The sequence below is a fragment of the Oreochromis niloticus genome, linkage group LG13 (assembly GCF_001858045.2).
Source record: "Oreochromis niloticus isolate F11D_XX linkage group LG13, O_niloticus_UMD_NMBU, whole genome shotgun sequence".
Taxonomy (NCBI): domain Eukaryota; kingdom Metazoa; phylum Chordata; class Actinopteri; order Cichliformes; family Cichlidae; genus Oreochromis; species Oreochromis niloticus.
In genome coordinates, this window is record NC_031978.2 from 28,866,502 (window position 1) to 28,886,374 (window position 19,873).

The 19,873-nt window shown below is 40.0% G+C and overlaps 1 protein-coding gene across 1 annotated transcript; it reads left to right on the forward strand.

The window, feature by feature from the left end:
* The first annotated feature begins 622 nt into the window (after window positions 1-622).
* Window positions 623-18,255, forward strand: slc1a4 (solute carrier family 1 member 4). The gene is made up of 8 exons (XM_003452301.5): window positions 623-1,300; window positions 6,952-6,994; window positions 8,412-8,477; window positions 12,196-12,362; window positions 12,507-12,740; window positions 13,942-14,136; window positions 14,248-14,382; window positions 14,742-18,255. The coding sequence occupies exons 1-8, from the start codon at window positions 786-788 to the stop codon at window positions 14,968-14,970; spliced, it is 1,584 nt and encodes a 527-aa protein (XP_003452349.1). The 5' UTR covers window positions 623-785; the 3' UTR covers window positions 14,971-18,255.
* Window positions 18,256-19,873: the final 1,618 nt, after the last annotated feature.

Consider the following 19,873-nt stretch of genomic DNA (forward strand, 5'->3'; position numbering starts at 1 on the left):
AGATTAAAATAAAATATTAAATTGCATGCAGAAAGGATTTGTGTAAAAACGATACTTTAACAGAAAAAAAGTTTAATAAAGCTCCTAAAATATCCATAATATTGCAAACAGTAACTGTTATTTTATTATCAACATGCAGCAGTACGGGTTTGTGACAGATTACGATTAATCTCATTACCACGCCAAAAGGCTGAGACAGACACGGCCCACTGCACTGACTATTTCTGCCCGTTAGAGAAACAAATGTTGGTGTGATCCGTTTGAAAATGAAGAGAAGACAGCTATTTCACTCAAATATCTTCTATGGGCCTAAATGTTTATAGTGAATAACTAAAAGTAGACATGAAATAGGATGCTCTCGTCCTAAGCCCAAGATTCGAGTGGGTTTTCCAAAGAGTGCAGAAGATGAGTGATTTGAAAGGGTGCTTTCATGTGTTTGCATTATTAGGAAGAAGACAAGAAAAGCAGCAGAGCGCGCACTCCGGTGGAATGGCTTTTTGTCTGCTGTTTTAATCATAAAACCCTCAGTTATTTATTCAGTACTGGACCCTGGCAATATCCCACGCTCTTGCATCATTTGCTTTTGGTATAAAGTACCCCCTTTTGTGCGCATGTTCCACTTGGCTTTTTGTGTCGTCGCTCACTCTCCATTGGCTCGCCCTGCCGCTTCTGCGCTCAGAGCTCAACGCCGGACCAGCCCTCACAGAAACGTGTGTCCTACCCACGCTGTCTGAAACCGGACTGGGCTTTCCACGCCGCATCGGAGATAATAGAAAAAATTAAAAATGGAGAAAAAGAACGAGATAAACGGACACGCCATGCCCGGCTCAGCATCCACAGACCAGATCCTGGAGAAGAGCTCGCAGAAGAGCCTCAGAGAAAAGCTGATGGAGTTTCTGAGAAAGAACCTGCTGGTGATCTTGACGGTGTCGGGCGTGCTGGTGGGCGTCGGGCTCGGGATGATGGTCCGCAGCATGAACCTGACCAAAGCGCAGATGACCTACTTCGCCTTCCCCGGTGAGATGCTCCTCCGGATGCTGAAGATGATCATTTTGCCCCTCGTTGTCTGCAGTCTTGTATCGGGGGCCGCCAGCCTGGACACCCGGTCCCTGGGCAAGCTGGGGGGCATCGCAGTCGCCTACTTTCTGGTGACCACGCTGATCGCCTCGGGGATCGGGGTAGCCCTGGCTTTCATCATCAAACCCGGAGTGGGCGCGGGAGCCCTGAACACCAACAACCTGGGACTGGAGAGCGTCAGCAGCAACAAGGAGACCACCGACTCCTTCTTAGATCTGGCCAGGTAAAGAGCCCTCTTTAATCGCCTTAAACAGTGGATACGGTGACATGCTGGGTAGTGGGACAAGAAGGGGATTTGTGTGCTGTACTCTAGTGAATCTGATGGGAACTGTGGCACAGCGTGCCTCGGGGCGGTTTGGGAATGCTGGTTAGTTACACACACCAATGGCTCCACGCTCGCAGTCATCCTAGGCATGCGTGCGCACACGCTCAGTAAGGCTACGGCTGCTGTAGTAAGCCTCACATGTGCGCCACTGAAACAACCAAGTTCTCTCTGTCAATGTAGAAGACTTTATCTGTGTACTATCTAAATGAGTGTGATTACACTTATAATAACATTCCAGCGGTGGTCCTGTTTGGGAGTGTTTAGATTCAATGTCACAATGAGCCAGTAAACCACCGAGTGACCCCATGGAGCAGGTCAGTGTATCCTACAGTGTATCTGTAAACAGTGCTTTATTTGTTCAGGTCAAATCTTCCGTTCGGTCTGCTGCTCTGATGTGGATGGAGAGCTCTGCCTAACAGTTAAAAGTGTTTTAATGTTACCACTCAGATTGAGAGTGGGCACACTGCACTCGTCTTAAAGAACTTTACATTTCAGTGTAGCCTAATAGTTAGTTTTACTTGCATCACCTGTAACCCTCTGCACTTCTTTTCAGAACTGTATCAGAAAGCAGTCTCTCTAAAAATCTGCTCCACCTTCACTGCAAGCCGATTAATGTATCAATGAGTACTTTTACTTAAAGTATTTAAAGCCTTTCTTGCTTTTAAATAGTTGATTGCCGCTTTACAATTCCATGCTGCTACAAATGCTTGTCTAACCTCTGATGTAATTAGAGGAGCTGTAAGTGCCACTTACAGCAGGGCAGGCTGCACAGCGGACTATTGCAGAGTCATGTCACATCTGATCGACACCATGCCATAACATATGTACCAAAGCGCATCAAATCCGATTTTTTTGACCCTATGCGACCCATATCCGATCATGGTATGGGCACAAATCCGATCTGGGTCACTTTCGTATGTGGTACTGATTCCGATACATATCTGATGTTTTAGAAAGGGACTGCTGTTTGAACGGTCATGTCGCATTAAATCCGTCTTTTACGTCACTGACACAAGACAGACGCCAATTATCAGCGCCGGAGAAGACATCGTGAACGCTTCCTGGCCATCCAGTGTAGATGTTAGTGAAACTGTTGGGAAGACAACGTTGGAGAAACGTGAACATTTTATTTGTACTGTATAATCTGCAGATTCTGACAGAAATCTGCAACTATCCTTTGAAGCACCGCTCCTCTAAAACAGCAGTAAGGATAATTATTAGGTTATCTACATTATTATGTAAATAACAAAATAACTTAAAGCAAAAATTGGGAAACGCAAAGTCTGAAGTCTTTATATTAAGGGCCATCAGTCAAACAATATTGTTTGCGCTGGGTCTAAACAGAGCGCGTTGTGTGTGACGTCTTCTTTTGCGCATGCGGGCCGCTTTGAGCGTTCACACTACATTTACTCATTTTATTTGTAGTGTGAACAAGCAGACAAAAAAATCGGATTTGATCAAAAAATCGGAATTGAGCATTAAGACCTGCAGTGTGAACGTAGCTGCCAGTTAAGAGGCTGTTAAGAGTGTATCTTGACGCCACTGTTACACACAACTGTGTCCGATAGCGGATACTTTATAGAGCCCAGATTGCAGGTTAATGGCTTCCAGGGGACAAATAAGCACAAATAAAAAATCTACTGATGGCTTTTTGCTGATTATGAAGAGACACAGTCAGTGTCTTTGGGGCAAACTCTTGATTATACAGGTAGAGGTTCTCTGGTACAATTTTAACTCAACTCCTTGTAAAGTTGGTTGGATGGCAGTTGTTCATGGAAGCTGTGCTGGTAGCCTATAAATATCAGTGTTCTTCAGCGGCCTTCACTGGTTAATAATAAGTTCCCACAGTGTGAGGGAAAGCTGACAGCTGTTGAAATAGTAGGATGTATTTTGGGGAAGGCAAAGAGGTGCAAAGCCTGCAGCAGACTGTAGTGCAAACAGCTAGCACACTTCCCTTATCATGATAGCAGGTGGACATGCTGCTGTTATTTCTCAGACTTTATGCTTTTGCAGGTACTTGGATGGTGTAAATTTCACAGTGGGTTACATCAAAACAGCACAGAACGTGAAAGCTAAGTCCAGTGAAGAGAGTGTTTTTGTCTACTTCTCATTCTATGTTTATACATATAGACTAAGGTTCATTTGTTTGAGCAAAGCTATTGATTCAGAAAGTAAGAATATTTTGGGAATATTCATTTTAACAAGTTTCTGATTCAGGTACTATTGAGAAAGCTAACTTTTAACTTTGCAGGTGGAGCAGTTTGAGGGCGGCTAGTCTTAGTACCAGATAAATTACTGTGCATTTTCTTGATATAGACAGTGTGAAAGATGGTCACTGTTGTGACGTTACCCCTGTTGCTTTCTGAAGTTCTGTCAAGCCTCAAGATTAGTTTCTGCAGTCTCGGCTTCAAATATGGGATGAGGTGGGACAGGTCTGACTGTGAAACCACTCACACATTGCCTAACAACTTCTAAATCACAAACCTTTAGCCAGTGAGCATAGCATGGATATTCCTTCTTTTTGAAAAATAGTACAGCCACAATTTACACAACAGACTTCATTGGAAACATTTACTCACAATGCTATTTTCCCATAAACTTCCACAAGACATTTTGAAACCACAGATACTGTATCACCACCTGGTGGACTGAATGCAGGTTTAAGACATTTCAGCAATGGTTTCATTTTTCCCACCCAAAAGCTATGTCCATGCTTTCTGCTGTCTATGTTCCATAAACATGTGTCATATTACAGGGTATTACATTATTTTCCCACACTCCAGATAGTCTGTTTATTCAGTGCTCTACCAGGCAGGTGGTGTTTGACTAAAAACCTGAAGGTTCAGCCAGTCAGTTTTATTTGTATCAAAGTATCAAAATGCTGGTGTTAGCTTTGTGGCTTGCTAGTCTGCCCATTTTTTTAAATAACCTCTCTATATTTTAGCTTTTCTTTGCTAGCTTTTAGGACTAAACATATATTTTGGATTGTTTTAACTTGTTTCCGAAAGATGCTTACCAATTCTGCTTGATAACAACTATTTAATGTATGGCAAGCTAAGAAACTAATAAGCATTTTATTTTCATCTTCTTAATAAGGCTGAGGTTTCTGCACTTTGCATTTTGAAGATTTACCGTTAGCATTTTAGCATTTTAGCTAGGACTATATTGGTTTTTACTGCCAAAAGTGAATACATCTTAACGAGAGGCTAAAGCGAGCAAGTTTGGGAAGTAACCTGCATTCATAAACTGTAGGAGGACAATTTACAGCCACACACATCAGCTATTTAATGCTGAGTTATACATCAATAAAAATTCTAAAATGTTCTCATTAAAGCTGAAGCACAAATTTATACTACTAAACTGGCTGGATATGTGTCCATTCAGTAGAAAAACCTGTAAACTGTTGCATTAAGTGCCATCTAAAAACCAGAAGAACCAGCAACAGACAGACGGGTCATTTCAGATCACATCATAGGATCTGAATTAAGCCTTGAAATGATCATTCATGATACTTGGCTTCGATTAATTAGAAAGTCAAGCTATTATGTAACATCAGTCCACAGAGAGACAGTGGGCCTCTAGGGAGACTCTGGGAAAATCATGCCAGCTCACTTCTGGGTTCCCAGGCTTAATCCAGATTCTCGCTGAGGTCATGTGCTAGGATGAAACCTGACTGCCTTCATATAAAGGAAAAGAATTTAGGGAATCTTGGGTTGCAACAAGAATTTAACCAAAACATATCACTTGTTTGCAACATCAGGAAAGGAAAGAAAAGACTAAGTGAAGATATTGTGGCTACCTGCCAGTGTGTCCTGGGGAGCTGAGATATTCAACAGCTGAAGCAGCATTTGTCCCTGAACTCAAGGCAGAGTTGACGGGGTCATGGTGTTATGAGCTGAATTGCTTGGCTCTGGTCTGGCCATGGGAATAGATGTGAGCAAAGCCTGTATTTCTTTGCACAATACAGTGTGACCCCAGAGGATAACGTTACAACAAACACACAGCAGTATGTAGAAAGGGCCTGCAGGCTTCCAGTAATCCCTGTATGATTATCTTACAGTAGTGAAAGTAAACTCCTTGACACTCTGTCTGTGACAATCTGTCAAGAAAATGTTTGAATGAGGGATTTATAACAACAAAAGGGATAATGAACCAAAGTAGGCTGTTCACTTTGAGGATGACTAAATAAACTCCCTGTAAATCTGGTTATTATCCTCTGCATTACTGAGGTTGCCATAAATATGGAAGACAAAAAATCATCTCAGTGCCAAATTACTCCTATTGTTCCTCACTGTCTTTTAGTAACTGACTATTGTGATTATGTCACATTTCCCATGCTGTTATTACTGTCATGATTCAAATTACGGAAAAAACAAAACAGCAATAGTGTGTGTCTCTACATCCAAAATCCAGTACTATGGACTACATACAGGTGTACCTGATCGCTAACCAGCAATGTCACTTATACTCTGTGATATTCAGACTGGGCTGGGATCGGGCAAATTCAGGTGCGGTATAAATGCCATTCAGAAGGTGTGCTTGGCCTGCAGCAGCATTTAGGTGGATGTTACTTGACAAAGTAACTCCCAAAAAGTTGATTCTGTTCATCTGGATGTAGCATTTTCAGTGGGAGAAAGTGAAGAGTGACTTCTTCAGTCTCGACTGATGAACAGAATCAACTTTTAGGGATTTCCTTACCTGGATCATTGAGAATGCATCGAGACATGTCAAAGTAACATCTAAGATGATCTCAGTTGCAATCAGTGTTCTCCTGTGAGTGCTTCTTGTGACCATGTTAGACACAAGATTGTACTGACACTGTTAGTAGTAGTGACACTTTTAGTAGTGCTTCATGTTGGCAAAACATCTCAGTGACTATTGGAATGCATTGCCATGAAATTTTGTAACCTTTTGCTATGGTAATGCAGACCTCACGTAAAGTTTGTCGAGCCGTTGACAAATGAACAGCAGCCAAATAATGATGAAGAAAAAATAGAAAGGAAATTGATGCAAAAGATAACTTAAGAAAATATGAATCTTCACTACACTGTGTATCAGTTTTATACTAAAAACTAACTGAGTAGCATGTGAGACTTGCAGAGCTTGAGTTAGATTTATAAAGGTATAAAGCGATTAAATTTAGTCTCATTTTATTTTCCACCTCTGCCTGACTTTGTTTTACCTTCAGTTGACTCGAGAACAGTGTAACCTCCAGGGAAAGATAACTAATCCTAGGTAAGACCTCGCTAATTTGTTTTATGAAAAGGTGAAACAGACAGCAGATTCGTGTCCGAACAGCTGCTTTATCAGGGAGTTTGGGCTGCAAACTTTAGAGAGGATCCTGTGAAAAAGCCAAGATACGACGATGATAAACCAATCCTGTTGAGAATTTACTGTTCGGGTGGGATAGCCACATGATTCTGAAATACCTGTTCATTGTTGTCGTAGATGTTGGCCTTTTACCGTGTGTTCAGATAAAGTGGCTTACACAGAAGAATATATGACTGTAATTTTCTGTGGCGCTAACTTGTTTTTGCTTCTGTTCTCAGGAATTTGTTTCCAGCAAACTTGGTGGCTGCTGCCTTTCGTTCTGTGAGTGCCAGCTCCTTACTTCCTACCCACCCCCACACACAGACACACACACCTTTTATCCTCCTCTTTCTGTCTTCTGTACCACCTGTGTCTCGTGCAGATTGTTCATTCAAATTTATTTTCCCAACCACACGGATGCTGCTACAAATCCATTTACAGCTGCCATAAATCCTGGTTAGAGCACCAAGAGCCTCTTAATGAGGAGACATCCAGAATAGAGTCCGCAGCGCTCCCCTGTTCACCCGAACACCTCTTTTTCTTGTCCCTCACCAGCCGTTACCATGGCGAAACCATTCCATTAAAGCTAGCCTAGCAACCCACCTCGCCTCAGTACTCCTCAACACGGGCCGCTCCACTTCTTAGTAACATCCTGGCTGTTACAGCTAAAACAAGGACCTGGAAAATTCAATATTTGGGGATGAAGTGATAGAAATTAACTATACACACATGCACACACAGGGAGAAAGGAAAGCACGTTCACACTCTTTTAATCACACACAGACACACTTCATCAAACCTTAAACTTCTCCCAAACCACACCTGTAAATGACACACATACACAAATAACTCAGTTATTTCTCACAGAAAGAGTGAAAAAGTGTTTAAAGTGAAGCCAGGTTACAGAGTTCAGTGTACCCCCACACACTCAGTATATGCTGTGGTAGAGCCCCCCGTGGGAATGGCTCCAACAGCGGATTAGACCAAGAAAGCAGAGGAGAGGGGGGATTTACACAAAATGACAGGCAGCTCGATGTTTAAACAGACGTTTAAACAAATGATGTGTGAGATTTGGATTATTGGATAGCTGGCTTTTTCATTTGAGACTATACCCATCTACTCTATGTGCCTACATGCCCAAGAACTTTTAAAAACCAAGACTCGTATAAGCTCATATAGATCTTTAGGAGATGTTGGAAACCTCTACCCTATAGGGGTGTCTATAGAAATGCTTTGAGGGAAAGGGGGCATTGTTGCAGTTCTGTTTACTGAAAAGACTAAACGTCAGTGGACAGTGTCCAACTGGGTCCCAAGTCTACTACAGAAAGTACTGACACAGTGAACTACTCATAGCCTGAAAATGTCCAGGATTTTTTAAACCTGCACAACCAAGAAGAGGCCCATGGGAAATCAGAAAATAAAACCCCCGAGGAAGATTGGTATAGGAAACATCTATCATATTTTAAAATGGGGGTCAGTGGCAGCTTGTGGGTCCCCTTTTGTGACATCTCTGCTCAGATAGATGCCCTGTTCCTCAGCAATGTCTGTAAAATGTATTATTTAAAACAGCTGCATCTGATTTTTCAAAAAGCAACTCAACAGATGTCATATTATATTAGAATTCAATTTCTAAAAACATTAATTTATTTCAGCAATACAACAGAATAAACAAGCACATGTTTCTTTCTTTATGTTACAGTACGCAACAGACTACAAGATGGTTGCTGTGGGGAATGATACCAATGGGACGACCCTCTACCAAAAGGTAAGAGCTGGGAACATCTGTTGCGTGAAGTTTTTCATGCAGACTACGTAACACGTAAAGTACCTGATTACGAAAGGAAAGTGCTCTCATCAAACAGTTACCTCTGTCAAACTGAAAACAGGAGGTTAAGCCATCGTCCATCCTTGAGGTACATGTTTGCTCTGAGCACCTTGTTTGTATGTCAGTCACCCGTGGGTGCAAAACCACTGAATAAGCAGTATGTGCACGTCTAATGAAAGAGCTGGTTTTGGGAAAGAGGGTCAAGGCTGATGGTGAAATGCTGATAGCCATGCGAACAGTACAATCACTACAAATAAGGCTAAAGGCCAGTCATTTTTATTTATGAGTTTTTAATCTGCCTTTAGCTCACTGGTGCCAAATAATCATTAGATAAATATTACTTTACTCAATGAATGCTTCTAGTACTAGTTTTAGTACTCTTAAATTCTAAGTACTGATATATTTCTTATAATTTCTTGATGTCATAATCTGATTTTATGGATAAAAGGTGTTCAAAAAGGGAAAAACAAGTAACTCTAGAACACCACTGTGTAGACTGACACTATCACTAACATGAATGTGAGGGGACAAGGCTCACATGCATGTCTCACATGCAGGGACATGCATGTGAGCCTTGTCCAGTCTCTCTCTCTCTCTCTCTCTCTCTCTCTCTCTCAATATATATATGCATATATATATATATATATATATAGATATATATATATATATATAGATATATATATATATATATATATATATGTACAGATAGATAGATAGATAGATAGATATGAATTTTTCTATATATTATTCAGCATGTGGATGAAAGTCAGCAGACGTTAGTGTTCTAGGGTTAATATGAAGGAAAAAAAAAACAAGGCTTTTTCTTTCTGCTCTTTAAAGTGCGGACAAGCGTAAACATGGGAATTGTAAATACCAGCAGAAGAGATCTTATGTAATCTGCAGATTGCAGGGTTTTTTGCATTTACCATCCATCCATGCATTTTCTTCTGCTACTAAAACTCATGTTGCATACAGTGCAGTTATCTTTATATAGTGCTCACATGTTTTCCACTTCTCCACACAACTCATTATTCCATACTGTGATTATACTGTGACAACACTAGAAAGAACCAGAGGCTAAATAAATCTAGTAAATAGTGAATACTTTTTAATATAAGCTTATATGAAGCTTCAGCAGTCTGAGTTAGCTAATGGCATCTTAGTCCTGAGTACTTTTTTTTCTCCTTGATTGCCAGGCAACAAAACTATATTACTACAATGGCTTCATAAGCTATATTGCCAAATCACAACAATACATCTCGAGGTGCAGTATATATTATATATACAATAAGAGGGAGAAAACCCCAGTATTCAGATGACTCCCCCTATAAGCAAGCATTTCAGCAAGAGTGGGAAGGGAAAACTCCCTTTTACAAGAAGAAACCTCCGGCAGAACCAGGCTCAGGGAGGGGCGGCCAACCACGGCGTGAAGGGAGGCAGGACAAAAAGGTGAAAGACAAAAGTGGAGTTTCACACAGTAACTGTTGTAGCAACCAGGTCCTTACAATTACATGCAGGTGTTGGCCACCATGCAGGTCATCTTGACCCAGCAAGATGACCTGCATGCCTGATGTGAGGCAAGATGATGTGCTGGTCTTTACTAGGAGGGAAAAACAAAATCCTGACAGAGGACCATCACCAGATTTCTTGATTGTCACTTGCCTTCTACTTGTAGTGGATGTTGCATCATAGACAAGTGTATGATGGTTTTTCTTATTTGTCAGCAGGAGAGACAGACGATCGGAAGCCGGCTAACAGATGCATAATGGTACACAGACTGCTAAACAAAAGCATTTAGGGAGTAGTACAAAAGCCTTTTTAGGCTGGTACCACAGCAGCATCCTGTTAGTTAATACAAGGAAGCACTTTTAAAGGCTTTTAGCAGCACTGCACTCAAGTAGCTTGTTTGTACTCGAGGATCATTAAAGAGCAAAGAGAAGTTTTATAAGTTACTCTATTTGATTATATAATTTGTTAAATTTTGAGCATAATCTTTAAATCCTAATGCTTCACCCTAGAGGCTGTGGCTTGTCCCCATTGACCCAGTATGGGGGAACAGTGGGGGGAATCTGATTTTGGCATTGGTCCATGGTATTTGTGTGCCGTGGGTCTTGGTGGACTGTCGCCCCCTACCCACCCACCCCAGTGCCAGGGGATGAAGCTGGTGTAGCTGTGGGAGAGCTCAGCACAATGGAAAGGGATTGAGCACAGGATTTGTCCTTGTCCCTATTTGTCATCCAGTTCACTGAATACTTCTACTGCCTCCAGACTTTTGCATTCGCACATACACACTCTGCAGCAAGCAAAAGGTGTCGTATATACTACTGCAGTCTACACAAGCTCTATTATTTGACAAGTTTATCTTTCCACAATGAAAGGATACACATAAGGTTCCATCCAAGAGTTCAATGTGTGATTATCAGTGTGGAACTGCTATTGTGTGAAGTGTTTCATTAGCTAAGAAAACAAGTTTAGTTTAAAGTTGGATCAACAAGCAATTTTAGCCTTGCAGGCAGTTTGAATTATGGGTCAGTGGACCACCACTTTGGTCCAGTCTAATCAAACTTTTCTGCAGAGAGTCATAGTTCTCCGAGGATTAATCTCAAGTATTCTAGTAACTTTTCTTATTCGTCTAGTGAGATTTACATTTTAGGTTAGATATCATGAAAGCACTTTAATGGCTTATCATAAAACTGCAAATATTATGTTTCCTAGTGGCTGTCCGCTACTTAACTTGGTAATCTGCTAACTAAAATCACGAACTTAAATCTTGTTTATCAAACGCAAACATTAGCATGCTAACTGACTTAACAGAAATGGTTATCCTGCTTAGCATGCAACATAACATACAATAGTGTTACTATGCTAGATCATAAAACTGCAAATATTCAATGTTTCCTATTGGCTGTCCGTTACTTACCTTGGTAATTCGCCAACTAAAATCATGAGGTTAAATCTTGTTTATCAAACGCAATCATTAGCATACTAGCTAACTTCCAGAAACTGTAACCCTGCTTAGCATGCAAAGTAACATACAACAATGTTTCTATGCTAATGTTAGCATTTAACTTAAAGTAACATTGCACTTCAGTACAACCTCACCGTAGTGAGTGGCTAAATGGTAAATGGTAAATGGCCTGTATTTATATAGCGCTAGTGTTAAGACATGAGCTGACGTAAATATGAAGTGAGCAAGAGCCAAAAACTAAAAAAACTTAATTCTGTGTCATGAAAATTTGTCAGTTGTTATTCTCTCAAACTGTAGATTCTTCAGGAGAAGAAGCGTATTGTTGCTATTTGTTGGCAGCTGAAACTGTGTGATTCAACTTTGCTTCTATATGGACAGAATGAAAAAAGAAAGGGATTTGGTGAAGTTGCACAGTCAACCACTGCCTAGGTAATGCTGTAGCTCTTCACTTTTCAAGAAAAGATTCTTCCACTCAAGCTCTTTAATGTACATTCAATGACACTAAGTCTTAGTAAAACAGATGCTCTTGCCAAGATATATTTGTCAAACCTTCTGCATGACTGGAGACCCTTTCCTCTTCTGTGTTTTGCTCCCTTTTCACTTGAACCAACTAGGTTTTTGACAGCCCTTCTAACACAGTCTTGTCAGTATGCTCAGGCTCTTACAGTGTGACTCTGCTTGGTGCCTCAGGTCCCTTATGGTACAGAAACAGATGGCATGAACATTCTGGGTCTGGTGCTGTTTGCCATGGTGTTTGGTGTGGCACTGAGGAAACTGGGTGACGAGGGAGAGGAACTCATCCGTTTCTTCAATGCTTTCAACGAGGCCACCATGGTGCTGGTGTCCTGGATCATGTGGTAAGTGCTCTTGGATGAAATTAATTGAAATGTGGAGATATTTTGTGACATTTATTAGTCAGTTAAAGAAGGATAGACATTGACTGTCTGTGCTGCACTATTTATTGCTGTATTTGACTTTAACTTTCTCCTGTGTCTCTTTAGGTATATCCCCTTTGGCATCATGTTCCTAGTGGGCAGTAAAATTGTGGAGATGGAAGATGTGGTTCTTCTGGTCACCAGCCTGGGAAAATACATCTTTGCTTCGATTCTGGGCCACGTTATCCATGGAGGCATCGTCCTACCCCTCATCTACTTTGGTTTAACACGCAAGAACCCCTTCAGTTTCCTGTCTGGCCTAATAACACCCTTCACCACTGCCTTCGCAACCTGCTCCAGGTATACTGGTACATTGCAGAATCCTTGATGAACTGTTACAGGGAAGCTGCACATCAGTGAATATAAATGTATGTAAATAAAAAGTTGGCATGTAATATTAGTGAAGTCTTACACTTCAGTATTTGGCCCTTCCTGATTTCTTATTTTTTGCATATTTGCATATTTATTATGAAAATCATCACTGTGGAGGAATTTTCTTCCACTCTTCTTTGTAGAATTGTTTTTATTTAGCCAAAATGGGGAGTTTTTAAGCATGAACGGCCAAAGTATCAGAGTCAGATCTAGATCTAGACTTTTGATGGGCAACTCCAAAAACTTTCAGAGGTGGACTTGATGGTGTGGTTTGGATTATTGTCCTGCTGCATAATGCATTTGAGCTTCAGGTAGGCAGCACAGTTCATGCTTCAGTCAATTATGGCAAGTTTCAGGTCTTGAAGCAGCAAAGCAGCCCCAAATCATCAAACTACCACCACCATGTTTGACTATTGGAATGGTGTAATGCTGGTATGTTAGTTTTAGGCCAGATGTAATGGGACACAAGCCTTCCAAAAATGTCAGTGATCAGTCAGTCGTCTTTGTGGTCAGTTTTTTCCCTTGGAATTCTTCCATGGATGTCATTTTTGCCTAGTGTCTTTTTAACTGTTGAATCACGGACCCTGACCTTAACTGAGACAACTGGGGCCTGCAATCCTTTAGATGTTGTTGTGGGTTCTTTTGTGACCTCCTAGAGCAGTAGTCCCCAACCTTTTTTGCGCCACGGACCAGTTTATGTCCAACAATATTTTCACGGACTGGCCTTTAAGGTGTCGCAGATAAATACAACAAAATAAAACCAGTACTGGTACCAAAAAAAAGACGATTTATTCATAACACATGGGAAAAGACCCAGGGAAACTGAGTTAACGATTAAAATGATAAAAAAGTAACGATAAAAACCCTGAAAACCATAAATTTCACACCTGAGCCTCAACTCTCGCGGCCCGGTACCAAACGACTCAGCCCGGGGGTTGGGGACTGCAGTCCTAGATGAGTCTTTGATGTGCTCTTGGAGTATTGGAGTAATATTGGTAGAATTATCAGATTATGTAATATTGTGAATATTGTGTAATATTAAAATTTGCCTGAAGACCTGAAACATGTAAGTGTGACAAATACCAAAAAAGAAAGACATTTTTCATTTGCATTTTTCTTCTCTCATTAGTTCAGCAACTCTACCCTCTATGATAAAGTGTGTGGAGGAGAATAATGGTGTGGACAAACGCATCAGCCGCTTCATTCTGCCCATTGGGGCCACGGTTAACATGGATGGTGCTGCCATCTTCCAGTGCATCGCTGCTGTCTTCATCGCTCAACTGAACAATACCGAGCTGAACGCTGGGCAGATCTTCACAATCCTGTAAGTTCAGGGAACGAGAAAAACTTTTATTAAGCAATAATACCACCAACATTTCCTACTGGCATAAACAGGTGGAAATTTATTGTGTTTTATTGTAAATCACACTTTCAGGGTGACAGCCACAGCCTCCAGTGTTGGTGCAGCAGGCATCCCAGCCGGTGGCATCATCACCATTGCCATCATCCTGGAGGCTATCGGCCTGCCGACCAACGACCTGTCCCTTATGCTAGCTGTTGACTGGATTGTGTGAGTGTCATATTAGAAAACATAACTACGACTACAGATGATCACGTACACCTACACCTCACCTAGCGTATGGTAAGCCAACTAGATCAGAGTTTCCCAACTAGACCAACGTTTCCCAACTGTAGGACCAACAGAAACCCCCTTGCAGTATTTTCCTAGAGCAAACACACACATAGGTTAAACAAACAAATGGAAATAGGTCATGTTTAAAATACAGGTTCTTCTTTATGAGACAAATTGCAGATACTCGGTTCAATTACTCTTTTGAAAAGCAAATGCCTTTTGTTAGTACAACCTTCTGTCTGCCTTGATGCCATCATCATCACAAAATTTGTAACAAATGTTCTCTTTGTGAACAGAGATCGTACCACCACTGTAGTGAACGTGGAGGGCGACGCTCTTGGCGCGGGAATCCTCCACCACATAAACCAGCTGGAGATGAAGAAGCATCAACAGGAGGGGGAGCTGTCGGAAGTCCAAGTGGAGGCGGTGGCCAACGTCCAGGCAGAGGAGGAGACATCTCCATTAGTCACGCATCAAGCCAAAGCCTTAGAAGCTATGCCGGAAGCCATTGAGTCAGTGCTGTGATCCCAGCAAGACCTTTTCCTGTCTTGACCTTTTACCTTTGACATCTCTGACAATGCTGCTTTTGTGGAAGCATTCTGACTCAGTGTCCATAACAAAGTCACTGATTTCAATTGTAAGGCCAAAAAAATGCCTTCTAGAGCATGGAAAGTCTACATAGTGTCACTGTTATTTTTGAAATTGGGTTTCCATTCTGGCATCTTAATGCTAAATTAATGCTATATGAAATTTTAGGATAATTTGCCCAGTCACTTAAGTCAATAGTTTTTGTATTTTACATGTTATTTATTAAAGCATTTTGACATAAACAGTGACAGAAACATACCAAGTCTAAAATAGCCCTAAAACATTCCCATAAATGTGACAGTTATGCTCATCTTACTCCACTCACTGCTCATCAACAGCTTTGTATAACAGGACATGATGAAGTGCATTTATTTCTTTTTATCTTCAGACTGCAAATACCATGACATGCTTTAACTATAGAGGATTAACGACTCAACAAATGCTGACAAGTCAGAGTGTTTTAACAATGTCTGTCATTGTTTAAGTACTGGTGGAAGTCTGGATGTGCGTTTTACTTATTCTGTTAATTTGATGTCCCTTACTTGGATAGCTGGATGAAAACAACACATTTTGTAGTGTCAGATTAGGTTGAAGTGGTAACTGTGGTAACTGTTTGGGCCTCAGTTTAAGAGTAGTATTTTTCATAATCCAGAGAAAAGTTTACAAGGGCTGTTAAGAGGTTTTATAACTGAAGAAGCTTCATAGATGTGAAACATCTTCAAGAAACCCAAAGGAGTCAAGTTGCTTTCTTTCCAAGCTCCTTAGAATATTGGTCTGCATGCATTGCCCTATGTTCTCATGGGGGAAAGGTCAATTGTATGATCTACTCTCTAAATAAAACAAGACCCTATTTATCTCTGAGAAAACAACCATTCTTCACATCAATATTACTACAGGGAAAAAGCTGACATCAGCATTTTACAAGCACGTGCCAACAATTTTTTAATGACAGCAGCTTAAAAGTCGTTTTTCAAAATGGTTAAAGCTAGCTCTTTAAGTTCAATGTACATCAGCCTTTTTAAGTTAGGTTAAGGTTGTACATGCTGGCATATTTCTTAGCTTTTTGTGACAACATACTTCTTTGATGTTTAGCTACACTGATTTTAGCTATTTTATTAAAAAGAAAATATAGCTAAGAGCATTATTGCTATGCTACCAAGGAGTCTGAAACATAGCTAGTTTGGTTTCTTATTTGTTTGCTAACCAGCTAAAGCTGTGTTAACACTATGCTAACAGTAAGCTATGCTAGATTTTTTTTAACTTATCACTTTACTTCTTTTCTTAGCTAAGTATCATGTCAGGTATTTAGACTAAGTCCAGGGAAGCTCACTTGACACTTAGGAAATAACAACTGTGGCTAACTAGACAAATATAATAATGATATAGATATAAAATTATTGAAGGATGTTTATTTTCTAGCTTGCTATTCTTATTCTGGGAGTCAAAAACAGGTTTGGATGATTTACTGTCCATAAATGTCTCATTTATGTTAGCCCTATGCGGCACCTCAGTTTATACTTTGTCTGAAATAAGCCATTTTATTGAGTCTTTAAGAGCCCCATTCTTAAAGCCCCCTTTGTTCTGATTGGCTACATTCTGGAAGCCAGCAGAGGCGAAGCACCCTGTGCTTGTGAGCTATATGGCCTTTACTTTATGAAAGTCAAAAATGTTTGGAGACTTGGTATTCTGGGCAGTCAGAAGCTGTTTGAGCTTTTGGCTCACAGTGATTACATTTACATATGCTAAATGTAAATGTGGCAAACTTTAGCTGTGTTTAATATGAACGTTCAACAGAAAATGGGGAAAAGATATTAAAAAATGTTTTAAAAAGTTGAATGCTTCACACAGCTGCCACAGTGTGTGTATTTGAAGGACTAATATAAGCCGTTGATACTGTTAAAGCTAACAGTTAGTTTGTTTGTGAGTACTGTAACCACACTTCTTTGACACTCCAGGTCTGCTTTTATTGAAGATCACATGTGAAACTTGAGGTTGTCAGTAAGGTCAATAGTTGACAGTGGTGTGTCTGAGAAATCACAGCAAATTCATAAGTCATTCACTCAAAAATCTAAATCCTCATCAAATGTTTACGCTCAAATACTGGACCAAATTGTAGTTCACATCGCGCTGCACGTTATTTTGTTGCAATTCCATCCTTTGATTATTGGGGTGATTTTTCTCAGTGATGTCCGAGTCTTGCGCCATGACATTATGACACCAGAGTGGAAATTATATGATGTTTATTAATATTTGTATTTTAATTGTTTTTAAGAGGTGCATCCTAAGCTGTGTGAGAGGATCTGAATCCTACTCTTCTCCCTTACTACATAATTTTATATTCACAAATGAGCTCACTGACTGATATGAGTCTAAATAGTGCCCCTCATTACTTTGTGGTAACCTGGGATGCGATTTTCATATCTGATGTCCTGCTGATTTACAGTTTTAGGTGACTACAAGACTGCCAAATCTCTGCTGGTTGAGCAGCAGGATGAGTCTTTGCTGCCCTCTGCTGGCAGTTATGTGAAAGTACTAAGCTGCTTGCATCTCTTTCTGCATCTGTCTGAAACGTTGCATGACAGTGGTGATATCTGCTATTTATTTGATCTGTTATTTAACAGCTGGGATGAGACTGCTTTGCTCTTGTGACATAATTCTGTATTTTCAAATGAAGAATACTCAGAAGTGAGGGATTCTTTTTTGTTTTAATTTTTCATGTGTGAAATGAAGTCATTCATGTTGCTGTCACCTTACTCGTGAGAGGCTTGTTATGATGTGGTGGTGCTACTTTAGTTGTCTCCTTCAACGAGGATGTAAACTAGTTTGTTTCAGGCCTTATTACTCATTGGTACAGATTTCACACCTGATTTTTATAAGCTAACAATTTCTCTCTTAACTTAAAGCTTAGTAAACTGTATCTTGTACAATCACATGTAATTACACATGATGTGGTACATGTGTGATATATATTTTAATTTATTGTAATTAGTTTGACTTTTTGTATTATTTGTATGTTATCCTTTTAACAGTTTCAAATATATTTATCCTTATTGTACACTTTTGAAACTAAACTTCACCTGCCAGTGTTTCTGATGACCTCCTCCTCTTTTCTTTTAGGAATAGCTGCTACATTTCTGTGCCGTCTGTACAGCTGTCACTTTCCTGTTGTTTTTGCTGTCTGTCAACATTAAAAGTTATTAAAGTTTTTTTTTTGTCACGCAACCCAAATGATCTGTTTTGATTCCTGGTTGTGTCAATCTAAGCCACCCAAAAGGGGCAGTTATTTCTGTGTTACACTCTCACAACTTGAACAACACCAGTTTGCTTTCTTTGTTGTGCAAAGTTCCTTTTGTAGACATTTTTCTTGTTTTTTAAATTTGCTGTATAATATAGTGACAGGCGAAATATTATAATCAAGCCATATTTTTAATTATAATGGAAACAGTCACCAGACAAGTAGATTTAATCTCTGAAGCATCCAACTGCTGGAAAAAAATATTCTGGAAATCAGAACATGTCCGAGGAGTAAAGTGCTCATTTTTGCACCACTTCTTCTAGATTTTAAGGGTGAATATTAGGAACCAAGAAATTAGGTCAAAGAGCTAGATTCACTCAGAGATGGAGAAAGATGTAATAACTGCTCAGTGACACTTATACTGTCAGTGTAAAGACAATATGCAGTCTACAGTTAGTGTAGGTAATGGGACTCAGCCAAGATTGCTGTGAAACATCTGCTTACATCCTGTTGAATTCAGTTGTGCACATCCACAAAGAGCAGCAGATCAGCTGATTACAACCTATACAATATGAAAATCTATGGGAGCTCATATTAGAAATTATTGTGAGCTGTTAGTATTTTCCCCACGCTGAGCCACTACAACAGATCTTAGTGTTCCTCCACCTTAATCTCTGTTTAGGTGTGGAGGCAAAGTCACCCTCTGTTTTTTTTTTCTCTTTTATTGCTTATGTCCTAAACAGTAACAGTATCAAGATGAGTACATTCATTAGAATTAGAATTTAGATTTAAATAACATTTGTATTCTCACGTACTAATATTTGTATTACATTAATATAGGAGACGGTTTAGTTACCTGTGCATAAAAATAGATGGTAGAATTGTCCTTCAGGGAGCATACTATGCTTTCTGGCTTTTTTTGACTGTACTTTTTCACTTTTTCTTGATTCAAACCTGCCTTTGTTGTCTCCGTGTCTTGTAGTTGTATGTGAAAATGTAAGCTGGATAAAGCTCCACCAGAAAAATCCTTTCAGTCCACCTCCAAGTGTTTGAACAATTAATTGGTGCTTCGTTGTAGTGCACAAAAGGTCTGTATTACAGACACTAGCAATTAAAAGACAACAACTGAAGTTTTTCAGTATACAGTTGGATGGAAAACGTGGAAAGTACGAAGTCAGGAAATAATAGATAAACGTAAAAGAGTTTAAAATGTTATGATCTGTCTGGTTGGGAGTGAGTGGGGAGCTGAGCAGAAAGCACTAAAGTCAGTATACACAGGTTTAATAAGGTCAATATCTGATTATGGCAATATAGCATTTGGTTCAGCATCAGTTTCAATATTCAAAAAACTTCAGAAAATCCAGATTAACACTTGTGATCCAAATCAGGGGATCCTCAGAAATCTTAACTGAAAACTAGTACAAAAAGAAATGAATAGAAAGATAAAGTGGTGTCACTAAACAATCAGGACTCGTGTGAAATAACCTCAACTCCATCTCAGCAGGCATGAATTTTAGGGTAAGGGTTAACAAAGGGCACAGAATTTTACATGCTAATTTTTTTACTATTGTGCAGTGTTAGTTGTCCCAAGTTGTTAAAGAAACA

Excerpts from the sequence above, each read along its gene's own strand:
- slc1a4 (XM_003452301.5), top strand. The coding sequence starts at position 786 with ATGGAGAAAAAGAACGAGATAAACGGACACGCCATGCCCGGCTCAGCA. Across the intron at positions 1,301-6,951 it reads TCCTTCTTAGATCTGGCCAG|GAATTTGTTTCCAGCAAACT; the intron begins GTAAAGAGCCCT and ends TTCTGTTCTCAG. Across the intron at positions 8,478-12,195 it reads GGACGACCCTCTACCAAAAG|GTCCCTTATGGTACAGAAAC; the intron begins GTAAGAGCTGGG and ends TTGGTGCCTCAG.